The 19,326-nt window shown below is 41.0% G+C and overlaps 1 protein-coding gene across 2 annotated transcripts in view; it reads left to right on the top strand.

The window, feature by feature from the left end:
- Positions 1-8,178, top strand: part of osbpl5 (oxysterol binding protein-like 5) — a 36,364-nt gene extending 28,186 nt beyond the window's left edge. For both annotated transcript variants that reach the window (XM_028407780.1, XM_028407781.1), the window contains 14 exons: positions 1,746-1,959; positions 2,154-2,338; positions 2,437-2,518; positions 2,954-3,052; positions 3,277-3,373; positions 3,525-3,623; positions 4,362-4,459; positions 4,557-4,646; positions 5,061-5,197; positions 5,401-5,580; positions 5,660-5,789; positions 5,955-6,069; positions 6,164-6,266; positions 6,529-8,178. In XM_028407780.1, coding sequence (XP_028263581.1) covers positions 1,746-1,959; positions 2,154-2,338; positions 2,437-2,518; positions 2,954-3,052; positions 3,277-3,373; positions 3,525-3,623; positions 4,362-4,459; positions 4,557-4,646; positions 5,061-5,197; positions 5,401-5,580; positions 5,660-5,789; positions 5,955-6,069; positions 6,164-6,266; positions 6,529-6,664 — 1,765 coding nt within the window. In that variant the 3' untranslated portion in view covers positions 6,665-8,178. The remainder of the gene's footprint in view (positions 1-1,745; positions 1,960-2,153; positions 2,339-2,436; positions 2,519-2,953; positions 3,053-3,276; positions 3,374-3,524; positions 3,624-4,361; positions 4,460-4,556; positions 4,647-5,060; positions 5,198-5,400; positions 5,581-5,659; positions 5,790-5,954; positions 6,070-6,163; positions 6,267-6,528) is intronic.
- Positions 8,179-19,326: the final 11,148 nt, after the last annotated feature.

Consider the following 19,326-nt stretch of genomic DNA (forward strand, 5'->3'; position numbering starts at 1 on the left):
TGTTCTTTTCAGACCTATTACTTCTTTTTAAAATATGTCAGCTTGTGAGTAGTCTGACAATTTCCTTCAGTCCGGTAAAGTACTTCATATGTGTGTAACACATACACTTTTTAACACTTTGCGGAGTGTGCAGACGGTATGTTGTCAAATGAACTGGTAGCTTTTTAAAGCCTTTTAAATGTTATATGGCACTAATAACCTGCTGACTGTACTATTTCAAAAATCATCGTTAAAATGTATCTGCGTTAGCAGGGTTTTATGTATTGTAAAGTGCACTGGCTTGGTTATGTCCTGTTGGCTTGAAAATGACCGTAATGTTTTTGCACATGCCTTTGCATTAGCTTTTACAATTTACATGCGTACCTGTTTGTGTACTGTTTTTATCTTACATTTGAGAGGCCTTTCCTCCTCACACCTCCCCCTATGCCTGTGCCCTCCCCCTGGACATCTATTCCAGTAATCTATCCTCTCTTGCTCCTTTCAAAGCCAATCACAGCAGCCCATCACATCACATGACTAATAGAGGAGCAGGAAGATGGAGTACAATGTGAGCCATACACCACCCAGAAAGAGACGGTAACAGCGCAGCCATTGCAAGCTTGCACACACACACACTCTGGCACACTGACAGAAATATACACGCATACAAAATCAGGAAGCAGGTGTGCCGGAGTCGAAGAAAGAAAACTGCACCTTTTAGTCGGTAGATTGAAAACATTTACACACACACAGGAAAGGAGAGGAGATAAGGACAGACGGCATCCTTTTTTTTGGGATTTGGTGGTACTATCATTGCTGCTGTTTTGGTTCTTAAAAAAGAGTTTGTCTACGTGCTGTGTCTGTTTGAGGTAAGGACCTCTCTTCCAGGGTGTGTTTTGTTTAATAAATAACAAAGCAGGTTAGTTACTTATTCATTGAGTGTACTGGAATGTAATTCTTCAGGTCTTTCAAAGACCTCAGGCATTGTGAAATATTGTCATTCCCACACTGTTGTTTGCGCAAATGAGCTGTATTCTTATGTTTTTCTGTACTTGTTAGGAGACATGCAATCCCTGTATCTTTCTGTGAGTGAATTGTGATGTATGTACCACTGGATTGCTCAAATGTCCACTGTCTGAATTGGCTATAAAATGGCTGTGGGATGTTCCTCTTTAGCTAACCCCCCTGCACCCCCCAAAAAATCTCTATCATTTGTTGTTCCTCATTTTTTTCTCATTAACAAGCTGATGTGTCACTTTCCTCATCATGGTTCTCCTTTTTCACCCTGTTCTAGTTGAGTGTGCTGACCTGAGTTCTGGGTTTGATTTATCTTGACTGGGAAATTCCACAGTCTAGTGATGATAATTCAGCAAAGAGAAGAAGTTTGATATGCACATTTGCATGCATGGCACTCACTTTTTTGCAGTCATTCTGTTTATGTGCCCTGTCTGTAACCAGGTACTTTTAAAACTGGTGATTTTTTTTTTCTACGAAATAAGGGTGGTTTGAACTGGTTTGTATTTAATCAATACATTCAGACCCCCAGTTCAGTAAGGTTTTATAATGGATTTTGTAGTGGGTAGTGCATAAAGTAGTGTAGTGAAGTTAGGGTACAATGTTAGTTTGCGGCAGCTCATGTGTTTTTGTCTGTAAATTACCTTATAGTTGAGGAAGTCATCGACGCATGTCCCTGAGACATCTGGAAGAAAATGGTTGATTGTGTGGCTTTCAGTTTTAACCTTGGTGTTAATATCTATTTTAATTAGATTGAATGACACAGTGCTGCTGGGCAATCACCACATGGAGCAAGATGGCTTTTCAGACAAGTCGGAGCGAGAGGCTCATGAAGACTGGGACACTGCAGCAAATGAGAATGGTGGAAGGCTGACAGAGGAGAGCGACATGGACCAATCAGATGAACCATCCCCTGGGCCACAAGCCACAGCCTATGTAGAGCAGAACACAGAAGAGATGGCTGAGGTAAAGGGGGATGAGTTTACTTATATAGAGGGTTTGTGTGTGTCAAAGTTCTCATCTTCCTTCTTAGTATCCAGATTCGTGAAATAGTAAAGCACAGTTAACTATTATCATCCCCAGTTTTGGTTTAAAACAAATCATTACCTTTAAGAGGTGAGTGACTGTAAGCCCCTTCTGCTCCCCATCTCTTACTTAAGGCTGGGGAGGCATCCCAAGTGGAGACTGTATCAGAGGAAAACAAAGGTCTGATCTGGAGCCTGCTCAAACAGTTGCGTCCAGGCATGGATTTGTCTAAGGTGGTGCTGCCAACATTTATCCTGGAGCCACGTTCCTTCCTGGACAAGTTGTCCGACTACTACTACCATGCTGATCTACTCTCACAGTCAGTAAATCATACTCCACTGAGTGTTTACATTGCAATTTTCTTCAATATTATAGCTGGTTAATCACATGTCTGACTTCTTTGCTCCTTATTTATAGAGCTGCAGTGGAAGAGAGTGCATATGGCCGCATCAAGCAGGTGTTGAGATGGTACTTGTCTGGTTTCTACAAAAAGCCTAAGGTAAGATTTCTTCACTTCTATATCGCTCACCATTACCACATTAGCTGTATGGCTGATTACAAAATGCAACCCCTTGTGCAACACCTGTTTCTGAATCAGGATGGTACCAGCTCTGTTTTTTAGCATTCCTCAGTCAAGCCTCTGTGACTGACTGCTTTTTAAGCATATTATTTCTGCAGTCAAACTGTCAGAAGACCATTTTTTCACTCATTAGTTTAGGAGTTTAGGCACTTTAGGAGACTCACCATGGGTTGATAGGTAGGCACTTGTGGTATTCAACAATAGTATTATCTTACACTTAAAGTTAACCAGTTGCCTTATGTTGCCTTATTCTCCTTCACTTTTAATAGATAATGCAAAACATTGATTTAGGTATAGCTATTTGTGTCAGAACATGCTTACATTATAACTAACTTAATGTGATTGCTTTCTCAGGGTCTGAAAAAGCCTTACAATCCAATCCTGGGGGAGACGTTTCGCTGCTGCTGGCTCCATCCTCAGACCGACAGCTGCACTTTCTATATAGCTGAGCAGGTTAGACTTAGATTTTATTACTAAAAAGCATATAGGCAAAGAACATGATTCATCCCTTGTGTGAAATATCACACAATTTGCCGAACGCATAGAGAGCACACCTGTGAAATGCAGCATGTGTAAAATGAATATGTGCCAGAGGATACCTGACACCTTTTTTTCTCACTCTGCTGCTCAAATGTCACTCTTCCTCTCTCTCTCTGTCTCTCCTTCTTCTCTACCAGGTGTCCCACCATCCTCCAGTCTCTGCCTTTCATGTCTGCAACAGGAAGGATGGTTTTTCTATCAGTGGAAGCATCCTGGCCAAGTCCAAGTTCTATGGTACATACTACTTCATATTTGTCCTAGTGATCAATGCGGTCAAAGGTTTGATTACCATTTGTATACAATGTTGAGATGAATTCCCACCTTTGTTTATCAGTGTAAAATCAAAAATTGATAATGTGTGTCACTGTCCTCTCAATTTGTCTAGGAAACTCTCTGTCAGCCATTTTAGAAGGCAAAGCCAGATTGCTGTTCCTAAGCAGGGATGAGGAGTATGTCATCACCATGCCCTACGCTCACTGCAAAGGTAATAGATTTACAGTCAGTATTGATGAACAGCTCTGCTAATAATCTGCCTAAGCGCTTGAATTTAACATTGTCATTGGCATTACACATTATTCCATAATTTGTGTCAGCGCCATCATTTTATGGCCAAAACTAACATGGTGAAGTTCTAGTCATGTATGTGTGTTTTGACACAGTCTGATGGTTGGTACTGTCAACTTAATGTGTTAAAATTTTGCCCACTAATTAGACAGTCACAGTATGCTGTTAAATATTGTTGAATATTTAGATTTTAAGTTAGTAAAAGGACACAGGTGTTGAATCTGACATGAAATTGTCTGGTTACTATTTAAAAACAAAGTGGTTTGGCCCTCCTTGGAATGTTGCTGTAATCTGTTTTCCCAACTGACTCCTCAGTGCCACCTGTCATAGTCCACATGTCTCAGCCACTGGAAGTCAAACAATGCCTTTCTCAGCTCTGAACATAAACTGTGACCTGGCAGACAGCCAGAATTAGAGATTAATGATGGGTGTAATCTAAGCTAGGTCAAGTTTCTGGTTATTCTCTTGAGTGAACTTTGGGATGTTGTAAATTATCACGTCTCCCAGTTCACTAGAGAAATGCACTCCCTTTGCCTGGTTAGATAAATGAATAATAACAATACAGTACCACATGGAATGGTGTGATTTAATTGTGTGTAAAGGCTTAAATGTTTATAGTCTTGAAGTTGATCTGATGCTGTAATACTGTCTTCTGTAGGTATCTTTTATGGCACTATGACACTAGAGCTGGGAGGAAAAGTTACCATTGAGTGTGAGAAAACAAAATGTTTCTCAGAGCTCGAGTTCAAGCTGAAGGTTTGATGTTTAAAATGTTGTCTTTCACTGCAATAGTCATTCAACCAGTCAGCAGTTGTTTTTGTAACCACGCGCCCCTTTGATCCTATTTACCTAGCCGTTCCTGGGTGGCTCCTGCTCTGTGAATCAAATCAGTGGGAAGATCTTTGTAGGAGAGGAGCTGCTGGCCACTGTTGATGGACACTGGGTAAACACTGTAATTTCTCTCTTCCTGCCTGGCTTGGTTAATGTTTCAGCATCCCTCCCTGCTACTTGCTGTTATTTAGTATCCAGCAATTATCTGTAGTAATTAGAGGCAGAATTGGTAATTTTAGGTTGAGGAGCAGCAGGGAGACCCAACAGTACATTCAGAGGGCAGTCAGTGTAGAGTAAAGAAATGTTCTCATGCAGGTCATTTTCATTCACAAGGTTGAAGCAAGTGAGTCAGAGAAGAGAGAACTTTCTTGTAAAGGGTAATTCTACCACTGTCATTTCTGTATAGTTAATTAACATTGATGTGGTGTATAGAGAGATGACCATCATGGGGATCAAAACTATCTATTGGCCTTCATCTTTATTCAGTTGACAGGACTAATAATATAATTGCTTTTGTTAAAATCAGGACAGTGAGGTGTTCATTCACGAGAAACGCTCAGGCCAGCAGGAGACACTGTGGAACCCAAGTCCAGACATCCGCAGCAGCCGCCTCAAGAGACAAGTGGTCCAGTTAGACCAACAGGGAGAGTTTGAGTCTGAAAGGTAAACCATAAAGTATGTTACTGGTGTGTCAAGTCTTGCATCTTAAAAGAGACTAACAGGTCCAGTACCAGCTAACTATAAATCAAATCAAAGTACATGTCAATATAATTTTCACCAAAACAGCCAATTACAGAATTATTTCAGACTTGGAGAAACCTCAGTGTCCAATATGTTAGCATCTGATTTTTATTTGCTCTCAACAGACTCTGGCAGCATGTGACCAGTGCCATCATGGATCGGGACCAAGTGAGGGCCACTCAGGAGAAGTTTGTGCTGGAGGAAGCTCAGCGGAAGGAGGCCAGGGAGAGGGGAGACAAGCCTTGGGTCCCACGACTTTTCTACCAGGACCCCATCACATCTGAGTGGACCTACAAGCATATGGAGTATGAACACACTGGCAAAATAATTTAAAAACACAGGAAAGAGTACAATGTTTTAAATATTATCGCATCCTTGTTGCAGCACACGGCCGTGGGATCCTGAGCACTGCCACCTTCAGTTTGAGAAGGATGGTGTGGTTCAGACACACGAGAGAAGCCAGAGACAACACAACGGGCTCTCCTACAGCCACAGCTGGGCCAGCCAACAGAAGGTTAAACTACAGTTATTTCTGACATTTAAAGAATAATGAAAGCTGAGCTGCTGCACCTGATTTCACAATGGCTGATTATTCAACTTTAAGCATATTTGCATCGTCCATCAGTTTGCTGTTAATTTTCCTGAAGTGTAGTTTGAACAACTCTGCTGCCTCCTTTAGGCGGAGGTGAATGGGAAGCACAGGAAGGCCAGCAGTCAGCCATCCAGCTGCAGCCAGAATACCGAGAGCAGCAGCACCACGCCAGAACCCACGCATGAATCCTCAGACAATGAAGGTGAGCCCCACATACACAAACACAACACACAAAACAAACAAAACTTTTCATTTCTTCACTTAAGTCTGCTGCTCTTTTGTGTTATCATTGCCAGGCTTTTCAAACCAGTGCGCCCGGTGCAGCAAAGAGGTGAAGGACCTCACCCTGATAGAGGCTTCTATCACGTCTATACAGAAGTCCCAGCAGGACATCCAGAGGTAAAAATAACATGATTACGCTTCAGTGAGGGAGTGAGTTAACCTATACAAAAGTAGTGATATACACATTTAGTGGATAAAATGGAAGGTGTGGCAGTGAAGTTACTCATAAGGTGACCAGAGTTGTTTTAGTATTGTCTGGCAAAAATGTTTAAAGAAGTACATTATATACATAAAAATATTTACGTTTAATGTGAAAAAAAAATGTAGATGTTTTATGGATTTCTGTGTTTCAAACACTGACCCTCATTTCTCCCTGTAGGAACCTGGTGGCTCTGAGTCGTCAGTTGGCCCATCAGAGAGTGACAGACGATAGCGTGTCGTTAACAGGGCGTCACTGCCTCATCCTCTGCATTCTGCTAATCTCCCAACTCTTACTCAACTATGTCTTCACCTGAGCCAGCTCCTCAGGGAGGAGTTTCCCTCTGGCACTAATCTAGCATTAGAACCCTCCAAAAAGCACAGACTCCAATCAGCAGAGGGGGGCAGAGACTACAGATTGGTGTTAGGAGGGCAACTTTGTCCCTTTGTTTTCTCGTGGAGGGGAGGAGCACAGACATTATTTAATAAACACAGCAATAAACACAGCCACCGCCTGTCAGTCATCTGCAAAGAGGAACAGCACCCCCTAGTGTAGCCAGACTGAAACAGCACCGGCACCCATGCACTTTGGACACAAGAGGAAAGATGGGACAGCTATGAAGATTATAAACAAAAGAAGAAATGTGTAATGAAGAATGATTTTGCAAAACAAATTGACAGAAAGGATGTTTCACCATTCCTTAGTGTCTTTTTTTATATTGCCCTGCAATACTGTTTATCTGTGAGTGTGCCTGTATGTGTGTTGTTCGTATCTACAGTAGGCCCAATGGGCACAGGCAGATCACCGCTTGGACTTCTCCTTATCCTTCTCCTTTCCAGATTCTGGGCCTTAATGCTGAAGCCAAAAAGAAGAAGAATAAAAACATCAGATACACAAATAGAGAAGGAAAATCTTCTAACAGTGCAATTGTGTGTTTTGTATTGATGTTCACTTAAATATTCTGTTGCGTCTTTTAATGATGATTTTACCAAAACAGTATTTATAATCCGAAAGGACAAAGAGTACTTGTTTACAGTGAGCACTGTGTGTGTTTGTAGTAACACATGGGAAGGAGGGACAATGAGGCAGGGCAGAGAGCCAAACAGAGTGTCTTTGTTTTTGTGTGCCTGTAGTGCCATAACTGAAGGGATAATAGAATAGCACTGCTTTGGTCTAGACCATGACACTAGTGTGTACAATCAGTTACATGGAGAATCATATGGAGGAAGGGATGTAAAAACAAGAAAAATGGCCTAATAGAAGGGGATTGCGTGTGCATCTTGGTCTATATATGTGACTGTTTTAGATTTCAACACTTAGTAACAAGTTGTTTTCTTTTAATCGATCTGTATATATTTGGCTGTCTGTTTCAAAAAGAGATTACAGAATGTATTTATTAAGTGATTACCCTGATCTAAATCAGCTCGGAGGACAACGCAGGGGTGACGATTGCCCTCCCAGGGGTTATGTGGGGTTCGTCATGTTCTATATGTGTATCTGTGTGATAGAGAACATGCGAGTAAGCCATTATAGTCCTGCTAAACTCAGCCAGGTCTGTGATCTTGGTGTTTAGCCTTTTAATTTCAGTCTCATTGCCACCACTGGTCTACCCAATAGGAGAGAATAGGAGAGCACAAGAAGGAGGTAGACTCCTTAATTTGTTTATTCTTTTCTTTATCCTGTTTTTTACTTCTGCTGCCATAAATGTGGGGAACCTACATGCCAGATATATTTGTCACATGGAACAAAGAGAATGTGATGATGCCCTATGTTTTCATTCATACCTGTTGCATACTGTAGCACTATACAGTAAAAATGTTTTAACCCTGACACTGCCGTGTCCTTTAATGTCTTAAATGGATAATGGTATCAGCTGTACAAAACAAGGACTATTTAACTTCATAGATGACGCTCCCTGTAGTCCTCCACTAGAGGGAGCTATTGATGTGACAAATTTCAGCTCGGACTTGCGTTCATTAGATTTGTTTTTATTTCCTCTTACATAAACAATGTAAATCAAGCTAAAGATAAAATAAATCAACTTTATTCCTGCAGACTAAAAGATTGTGTCACAGATTATGAAGTCTGTCATAGGTCTGAGAACATATCTGTGCTGATTACTGAGCACATGCCTGAGTGCTGAACCAGAGCTGGTGAAAATCTCTGGCTAGACACCACATAGATCAACATCTCTACCACACACGCTGATATAAGCTGCAGTGAGGGGAGCTGCATTGTGTTCAGGAGTCTTGCAGCAATACATGAGGTCTGAGAGGGACTCAAATGTCAGCACCTTTTCTCATATACAATAGCCAATGTCCTGTTTGTTGATAATTAAAAATACTCGATTATATCAATAAAAAGATTTTGTCATAACATTAGCATGCTGCACTTTGCACTTATAAAGATTGGGTTGTAGTTATCACCCCAATGTACTTCAGGTTTGATAGCGTCTAATTATTTGGCAGATAATTAAAGGCAAAACCACTGCATTGTAACAACAATATGAAATACCAAATCAATACATCCCACCCTCTCAGATTGTGGAGCAACATCAGCTCTTGGGTGGTATGGTGTATAGAAGTCAAACATGTTTCTTTTATACACTTTGATGCCAACAAACGTATTTGTGGTCCAACTATAATAAAAAAAAAGAAACAAAGAAAAGAAAAAATAGACAACAATCTTAAATGTGACCTAGGTAGCTGGGTACTAACAGTGTCAGAGGCTGAGGAAAGAAGTTCATGTTCTCGGACAAAAGCTGCATTACACTAACAAACTATTTTGTTGTAATCCATAACTTTTATTGCAGCCTTTTGGTTTGCAGTTATTTTTAGTGACTGTGATGTTTATTTTTAGTCTTTGTCCTCACACCTTTTAACTTCACTGAGCCAAAATGCGGACAAACATAATCCTTTCATTTTCTGCCTGTGATCCATGTGTTCCCCACCCTCTCCTCCTCTTTATTTCCTCTCAGGTGAGTGAGCGAGAGGCCAGCTGCTCCGAGGCGTGCCCTGTTTGTTTTGGCTGCAGGGCAGCAGGAGTCAGGTTGGGTGTTTGCTCTGTGGGTTGCTACTCTGTTGCAGCTCAGACCCGTCTGGAATAGACTGACAGCCAGGAGGGAGCCAGAGACAGAGGACTTGCCTGGACTTGTCCTGTCTTGCCCTGCAGAGAACAGAAAGAGAGGATGTAGAGAGGGTTGTAGTCTGGCAGTCGGAAGCACCCTGAGGCGGCATGTGTAATGGGATTCTGCATAAAATCATGAAATTAGATGATGTCAGGTTAACTCCTCGGAGAAATTTGGTAAATCACTGCAGTGCAATGTTGGGGAAATTCTTGTTCTTACTTTTAAAACTTGAATGTCTATGTGATTGATTTAAGTAACTTTTAAGAATGTAAACCACTCTTGTGATGTTCTGTCTGGACTAAAACACATGACCAGCATCATAGTTGCAATTAAAACATAGATGTTTCAAATTCTGCTAGATAATTTTGTTGAAGTTCCTGGTTAAGTCTCCAATAACCGGCCTTGGTGACCAGCTTAATATATTTCTGTAGAAAGTTTTGAACTCAATCACCTCAATTTTCTTGAAGGAAAGCAAAAAGCAAACTTTTTGTTTCCATTTATTGGAATCATCAAAGGCAGACTTTGATGATTCAAAGCATGACTCACACTTAAAAAGTCTTGCTGTAAAAGGAAAACTCTTTGAGGCGAGTATGGATTTGTTAGTGTGGATGTAACCATGCCCTGCCTGTCTGTTGCCGTGCCAACCACCCACATCACGTGATGTAATTATGTGGAAAAGGATGCGAAGTGGTCTCTTGTGCAGACAGGTCGATATGACCCGTTCAAACAGAGACAGAGGAGGATCTTATTCACCTTTACCTACAAGGGAGAAATCTTTGCAAGGTGACAACAAAAAGATTCACAAAGTTATAACACAAATAATCCAACCAGCCGTTACATAACCCACGATTAAAACTAGTTACACAGCGTCACATTTGACTTGTTGTGATGGTGGCACTGCCTGTGGGATTTCCATGTAGAGCTGCTGCTCTTGTTGAGTCTTGTCCACGGTTAATGAGACAAACAGAGAGGAGTCAAGAGTACACACCTATTAGCACCTCGCAGTTTAACTTACACACCTAAAATAGACAGAGAAATAAAAGAGAACCATATTATTTTTATTACACCTTAACCTTATAAATTGAGTGTCACCAGAGGATTGACCTTTGACCTCAGTAACATGCATGCAAATTCTGCGGCCGCAGGAGGATGTAGAGTGTCTAATTACAGAAGAACCAGTCATATATGTGGTGCCAAGATTAGGTGTGCGATTGATCCTGCGCCTCCTGTTTACATACATATGATAAAAGTATGTGTGTAAGTTTCTCTTCTCTTCTCTTCTCTTCTGTCACTCACACAGTTGCTCATGATCTAACAAACAGGAGAGTGAAAGCTGTGACATGAGGTCACAGCTGCTGCGCTTGTGTGTGTTTGTGTGTGAGAAATCCTATACAGGACTGTCGGCATTAACACAGAGATGTAACACAAGAAAGCAAGTTGTTGTTTGTGTGTGTGTGTGTGTTTTTTTAACAAACACACTCCTTGTCTGTGGATTAAATCGGCACATTAAAGAGCCAGACCAACACTTCTGTTAAACAACTCTTTAAAAAAAAATCGATGTTTGATCACACACACACAAATATATGAGGATAGTTTCAAAAGTGAATCGAAACATACTAAAGTGCACTGTGCATACACAGAGCACAGACAACCGCACACTGTACATACACCCTTCAGAGTTTCTACAGTAGAGGCCTTTGTTGCAGGGGCCATAGCCTCTGCGGCGAGATCCTGACCCGATTTCGAGGGAGAAGAAGTGTGTGTATGTGTGAGACAAGTGTGTGTGTGTGTGCTGCTATCATCCATGTGTGCGCACACTGTATGCTGCCTGCCCACTCAGCTCTTCCATCCATAAGCCCAGATTCCAGTGGACCTCCCTGCTTGGGTGTTGGAGGGGGTGTTGAGGTTGGAGAGCAGACTTTGAAGGAGGCTCCAGTGACTCATTACCCAACAATCCACCCACCCTTTATGTCCTCTCCACCCTCCAAACATCTCCATCCTAGCCTCAGCCCCTGCCCCCTCCGTCCTCTGGCCCAGAGAGCGGACACACAGTTCCCCTCTATCACACACACATGCTTGTAGATTGTTGATAAAAGAAAAGAGATTCTGTTTGGGGATTGTGTGGACCGAACCATCGTGAAAGACTCCTGTGTGTGTGTGTATCCATGTGTGTTTTTGTCCTGCTTTTAATATTCTATCATCTCAACTTTTAAATGAAATGTTTCAACCTGAAATCCAAATCTCAGGCCCCATCTCTCCTGCTGGAATCATTCTTTTTTCATTCAGTTTCCTCTGGGGTTGTGTAAACCTACACCTCACACCAAGTTCCCACAGCTCACACATGTCAGACCCCCAAAAACTCTAACTGGTGAGAACCCGTATCAGTGGACCTCCTGGGTACAAATCCAGACATCTGCAACCATGTTTTAACAATTGGTCGAAGAGATGTATATGTTTTTAACATTCTGCTGTGTGACTGTGTGTGCAGCCTGTTCATTAAAGATGACATCTGAAGGAGATGACATCATAGGACTTCCTGTCTGGAGCATGAGGGGCAAAATTACATTTTCAAACACACACTGGCTCATGAGCCACTGGAGTAATTCTTCTTTGCATTCATGGGAAAATGTCTGTAATGCACTCATATGTGGTGCAGAATAATGGGAGCACACAAAGCTCACAGTTTGTGACTAATTTAATGTGAAATGTGAAGCAGGGTGGAGTAAGAGTGGAGTCAGTGTGGCTGCTGGCATAGAAAATGTGGAAATAGCACATTTTGTTGCTCTTGTGCAAGATTTCATCCCCAAAGTAAATACTAAATGCAACTGTTATTCTAATACCCAATTTATATGACTAAGTGATGCAAAAATGTTTAAAAAAATCATAAATACGGTCTTGCCTCAGGTTGACTCAGGCGTCCTCTGTGTTTACATTGCTGAAGTGTGCTTGCGCTGCATTTTAAGTGCTCTGTCTAATTTGATTAATGCTGACCTCCAATACAACCGTAGCCTTTTTGGCAATAGGTTGCCCCTGTGCTCAGTCCTAGGGCGGCATGCTGACAGAGAAGACCATTGTGAGCTCCGCTGCTTCTTGGGAAAGACCCTTGAGCCATGAAAAACAGGACTTCCTCTTATTTCAGGCTTCACTGTTCCCATTTCCTCCTTCTATAGGGGATTTATTGAGCAGCCACTCACAGCTCTGTTATGCCACATAAATTCAGCACTTAGGATTCAGTTTCATGAGGCCACATTATCACTGTGTCTTAGGATTGAGTTTCAGGTTTTATCAGAAATCCCATCAGCACTTTAGGGTTTCAAACATATCATTTGTCCTAGCATGGGACACACAGGTGTTATTAATGACAGAATGAATTGCAGTTGATACACAGTTTACACAAAACATGCTGTCTAAATTGTGCACATTTCTATATTGATATACTTCAACGTCATCTGTGAGAAACAGCTCTTGTTCTTGGACTGAAATATTAGTAGTTAGTCCTGTTTATTATTATTATTTATATTACAAACCTATTAAGTTGGCAATGTTAACATCAGTATCAGTTGTGTGATGCTGTCAGTCAGATGAACACTGTGCCGCCTTTTGCTGTGCAAACAATTACCCATCACTGCTAGGTGATTTGCGATTGATTTTATTTTAATTTATTTATGTTTCAGCAGTTTTTTGACTATTTGTTGTGGTCTCACTGTCTTCTATTTTGTAGAGACCAAAAATTAAAAGCTAAAAGCAGGCAAATGCTATCAGTGTAAACCCACCGGCTCGAGCTTCCTGTCTCTCGTTCATCTATTCATCAACCCACCAGACATTGCATCAACACAGCAAAAGTGTACAGGCTCAGAAACACAAGCCTACTCCCTGATCATCAGTGATTAAAACACCCTCTTTGTACACCTCTGTTGCGCCCTGCTTTGATTGATGGAGACATTTGTTGCTGGGTCAATACCACACTGTTAAAGTGATCAGGGAGCTTGAGCCGTGCGGCAAAACAATACAGAAGATCTGGGACTGCAGGAATGCATTGTGTGCATTGTGTGTGTGTGTGTGTGAACCTGTACTCTCATAATGGGATTTTCCGCCTTCCCCTGCCTGCTCCTTGTGTTCTCATCACCCTGACAAAGACATCTGCAGACAAATAGCTTTAATTTTCCAGTTTCACAGTTGCATATCATATAAAATGTAAATATTAGTTTCCTGTAATAATACAATATTGAAACATGAATATGTAGATTGATGCATGTCGTCTCTTTCAAACCATTTTACTACAGCTCTACAACGATTAGTACACGCTACACAATGTGCCACATACATCATGCAATTTGGTCTCACGTTAGCAGTAAATACTGCTTTTAGTGTAATTTATCATCATTCATTGTGAATGGCAAAGGCAAAGATAAGGTGAAAGACGGATTGAAAATCATTATGCTGATAGTTTGTGAAGGGTGCAGTCAGTTGTTTCCTGTGTGTTATTGGCTTTGGTGTGACACAGGGGGAATTCCAACATCCATTTTTCTCCTTCTCAGTAAGTCTTCTTCTGCTGCTTGTAATATTCTCTGTGCTGGAATGTTTCCCCTCCCTCTCTTAATACGTTCATTTATCTTTCTTTCTCTTTCACCCGCTCCTCTCTTGTGTAATATCTGCAGTGATCTAATTTCCTCTCACCCTGATAACGACTCTGGACCCGGGGTCATCATTACAGGTTATTGCAGCCATTCATTTCACCTTCAGTTTCATGCGAGGTAAATTGAATGATGTTGCTAGCTCATTTACTGCACCAGCACTCTGATGTAACAGAGTAAGTCAGATGTGACCAGCTGAAGAAATCACATGATCGTGTCAGCAGCACTTTGCCCTTCCTGTCAGCTCGGTTATTATATGGTTATATATATTGATGAACATAAAAGATGAGGAGAAGAGGCCGAGAAAAAAAAACTCCATCCTGTGATTTGAACTCAGCTTTTCTCCAGACATAATACTTATGTCTTCTGTTAGCCCCGCCTGGGAGATGTAATGTTATTGTAATCCGTTCTTGGTCTTCTCTTCACACACCCACTCAGACAGGTGCGGGTAACTGAACCTCCCCTCAGGAGCCCAGTTAGACTGTGATCAGACTCTGACCTGAACCCCAGCTGCTCTGCTGCTCTGCTCTTATCGTCCTCACTTCTCTGTTACTAACATGTGAAAGGACTACTTCATTTAAATTCAGCCACATACTTCTAGAAGGGCAGAGTTCAGAAAATATCAAACATTAATATGGCCCTCAGAAACTGAATCCTTCTTTTTTTGATGATCCCCCTGAGGGGCCAGCATCAGTTCAGCAGGTGTTTTTCTGACAGTGTTTGGGACTTCCGAATGATTTCCTCATCATCAATTACTTCTGAACATGACTGTAGTGGGGATTTTAGAAATACTGAAGGGAGCATGAAGTGAACTTGCTCTGACAGAATATCAAATATGCAAAAATGGCATTTGAGTTGAATCATCCTCTTCTATTTTCTCCAGATCTGTACCGTAGTAAGTCATGAAACTTATCATAATGATAGTCAACATCAACAGAAACAGTAATCCATCGAAGGTTTCTATTCACCCCTCAAAAATAATTGCCAGTTTGGCTTCACATATTGTTCAACATGTTCTACATGTTTTATCAAAAATAATTATATATTAAATTGCTTTGTCCTTTTTGACTGCCCTGAGTACCCATACTGTAACACTGTTAGCTGGCTTGAGTTATTCAGCTGATGGTAGAAAAACCTCAGCATTGATAAAATTGTGTTACCAACAGAAGCTTTCGCTTTCCCTACTGTACACCCAAGCAATGTACAGGACAAAGTGAATCAGTAAATCTTGGTATTATACAATATATTTGATCTATCATTCGTCTTCTCATGCAGAAGTTTTGGATAATTAGAAATGTCAATGATGTTCCAAGGGCCAAAAGTAGAAATTAAGAAATGATTCAGTTTCCCAGTTATTGAAGTACCGTAGCACCTGTGCTTCTCATTGTGTCATAAAGCCATGTTGTTAGCAGGTAGTTTCATGGTCATTCAAAAATAAAGGTCTGTTGTTATGTGCAGTCCAAGTCAAAGCAGAAGCCATCTTTACTTTTTTATTTTTTTTGAGTCTAAGTCTAAAGTTTAAAGTCTGATACTGATCTTTGTGTCGGCTCCTTCCTCGCGCCACAGAAAGCATGTGGAGCCCTCTTGCCCTCGGCCTTCCGCCCCCTCGCTGCCTTGTAGACATTCCTGACAGCGTCTCCTCTCTCTGTCTGAAGCTTCTCTCTGGACAGCTGGGTCTTAAGCAATATGATCCCCACTCAGCAGTGCAGCTTCTGCCAACATATATATATGTATATATGCAGCATGTGTGTGTGATGGTGTATATCCAATACATACGCATGTCTTAGATATGAAAGGTGTTACATTCATCAGATTCACATTGAAAAACAGTCCAACAAAGAGAGCATGTGTGGAAATATCACCAGTAATTGAATTTTTTTTTTCTTTACAGTGTCGGATGTCGTCAGGATCTAAGGGAATGTCTCACAAACAAAGATGAGGTTTAAATCTCTCTGTCCCAGTGAAACAGTTCCTGTGAATCTCCTTGTTTTTTATCTGCATTTACTGTTTTGTTCTATCCACCAAGGTCAATGGCGTTGCTTTGATTTGTGGAGTTTGCGGTGCACAGAGCTGAAGAAGCAGAGGGGAGTTCTGTTCTCATGACTCAGCAGGCAGAAATGGATGTCTGATAGGAAACAAACACGGTTGTCATGGCTGCAAACGATTAGGAGAATGATGCTTTTGTGGATAAAATCTGTCCATTTCATCCATAGCACCAGATCTGGGAATCAGCTGACCTTTGTCTGGATAAGGGAATGTGGAAATGACCACTAACCATGAAGAGCTGGATTTTGGTCCAGGCACTATGACTAATATTTCTGGCCTTTCAGTCCACTGAAAGGCCAGAAATATACCCATAGAAAGTTCTGATTTGTAACTATACGTATGTGTTTTTGGGTGTGTCTGCCTTTGTGTTTGCTAAAGTATGTGCTCAGGAATGTGCTCACCTGAGTCATGTATCATAAAGAGAAATACCTGCACAGGTTATTTCCAGTAAAACAAGCCTATGAATAGCATTTCTCTGAGATAATCCCATTCCACTGCGGGCCTTCTTATATTTCTGCGCAAAAACACAACACAGAACAATAAGTGTTAGGTCACTGCAACGTAACAGACACTATGAGCACGGATGGTGGATGTTATGTTCCTAAGCCTTGCCTAACATCCTCCGCTGTTTGGGTTTGGGAGGTTTTTATTTACATGAAGCAGTAGTGTTGTGTCCTGCTGGCGTCAGATTAGACTCTGACGGGAAAAGTTAAGCGAGGAAGTGACACAGCAGCTAGATGATTAAGGTTGCTGCATTGACTTACAGTAAACAGAAACACCCTCATGCTGAACTGAGTCACCAGGATGCACACCTGAATCTGTGTTAACGTGTCTCATCAAGCCCTTGATGAGCTTTAAGGCCACACAGGGACAGACTCAAGGTAAAAGTAGAGTGATCATTGCACCCTGAATCACAGCTTATCTATATTTAGTGTCATCATCCTTTTCCAGTCTAGAGACAGATGATTTGATGCTTCTTCCATCCCTTTGATATATAATTTGTTACATAATAGGTAGCCAGAAGGGAGATGAGGTATACATAGATTTATTTCAAATATAATTCCTAGTTTATCCTGCTGCCAGGGCACTGAAGAAAACTGTTATTTAACAAAACACAGTTCATTTACCATGTTCTGTAAATGCTAAGGCCTGAGGGCAGAGAGGTCAACGCTCTCATGTTGAGCGTCACTGCCATAATGACGATCACTCAGGCTGCATTGTTTTCTCCTGTAGCTCTCTCAAGAGATCAGTATAATACGTTGCTATGACGATGTAACCTTTTGCCTTCTGTATCCCAGAAAACACTCTAAGACCTCACTTTTTTGGCTTTCTTAGGAGACTCTGGGGAATTCCACCGGTTACATATTGATGGAGAAATCTTCCTGTTTGACAAAGTGTCATTTTATAGATGTGCTAAATGAAACTCACAGTATCTTCAGCACACAGCCTGAGTGAGATACATGCGGAGTAAATCAATACTTCAAAAGTTAAGACTAGTCGTCATGCTTTGTGTAACCTGCGTGCTCCTGTAAAAGAACATGTCACATTTTCCATCTTTCACTATTTTCTGGACTGTAGCCCTGTAGCCTCATGTTGAGACAAACCCCTACTTTTAAGAGAGGTGTATAACATACATGTCAATAAAGATTAGCAAGTTGTTGCTGTGAGGGAGTTTTGTGTGGGAGTGCTGTTATCTGGATGATGAAATGTGCAAGAAATGTTTAATCTGCCCAGCAGACCTTCACCTGACAACACCCATGTTGTATTTACACTACAACAACTGTGAACTGCTTCTTTGCCTCTATTTTGTTTTCCTCAAGAACAGACTGAGTGTCTCACAGACGGACTCTGAATCGATGGCGCCCAGGCTACAAGTATGGTTGGAGTGTGTGCCAGTGGTACGTCAGAGGATGTTTATACATGCTGAGATTAGAAAAGACTGTGTGAGTACCTCTGGCTGCTGGTGTGTGAAGAAGTAAGCAAGACAATTTTACGTTCTGGGGCCAGATGTGGAGTAGATCATGACGTCTGCTGTCAGCGTCTGAAAACGAGTCACGTGGAGTGTTTTTGCATCTGGCTGTTTGGTAAAAGATGATAGGTTTGGCTGGCATTATTGTGTCGTAGTGGGTCACTGGTAGCATTAGTAACAAAACCCAAAGTGGCCCTTGGCTGGAGGGGGGCAAAGTTGTGTGTGTGTGTGTGAGATTAACATGGTGCCAATTTGTGAAGCAGTATTTTTAGAAAGGAGGCTCCCGTAATACTCGGCAGATCAACCCTTTGATGCATCCATGGTAGCGTGATCCGACTTCAAAGACTGCACACATGGATGGGACAGGGCAGGGGGTGTGACTGTACGGTACACTTCATTATTCCTGGCTTTCTGTAACCTCTGACCCCAGGGGGCCACTCCACAAGTGTCTGAATCAAGAGCTGCTTTGTTTTCCTTTTGTAGATTTTTTTTTTAGTTGTGAGCTTATTTTAAAAAGGTGTTCCAGGCAAGTGGCTTTTTTTCTCAGCTGTATATATATATATATATATATATATATATATATATATATATATATATATATATATATATATATATATATATATATATATATATATATATTAGCTTTTATAAACTTTATTTATGGAACAAAAGGTAGTAAGACTCAGTGTATACCAGATTACAGTTTCTCTTCTTTTTTCGTTTTTTAAACATATATGAACATGAATGAACAAATGAACACCCTCCTCAGCTGTATATTTTTAAAGTTATTGTAACATTTAGTAATAAATATAACATGACTCTGAATGTAATGTGTTCTCTATCCTACCATACATAAGTATAACCAACCTCAAAGAAACTTCAAAGTATTCTTTCATAACTTATAACCTGCATTTGATGATATTGGAAGGTTTCTAGAACATGTTTATAGCTGTTTATGACAGTGATAAACAGGTGTGGTGTCACTATCCATAAAAATAGTCTTTATTTTGTGATGATAACAGGGCGGTAGAGGCTTGGAGATATGGATAACGAGCAGGCAGAAGAATATGTCATCCAATTTTTGTTTTTAAAAGCCACAAACTCAAACCAATTCCATCTTGTGTACTGTCAGCGATTAGAAAAACTGCAAACAATATTATCAGTCTTCAGATATAGTCATTTTTCATATACAGCAGGCTTCT

Source organism: Parambassis ranga, chromosome 6 (assembly GCF_900634625.1).
Source record: "Parambassis ranga chromosome 6, fParRan2.1, whole genome shotgun sequence".
NCBI classification, from domain to species: Eukaryota; Metazoa; Chordata; class Actinopteri; family Ambassidae; genus Parambassis; species Parambassis ranga.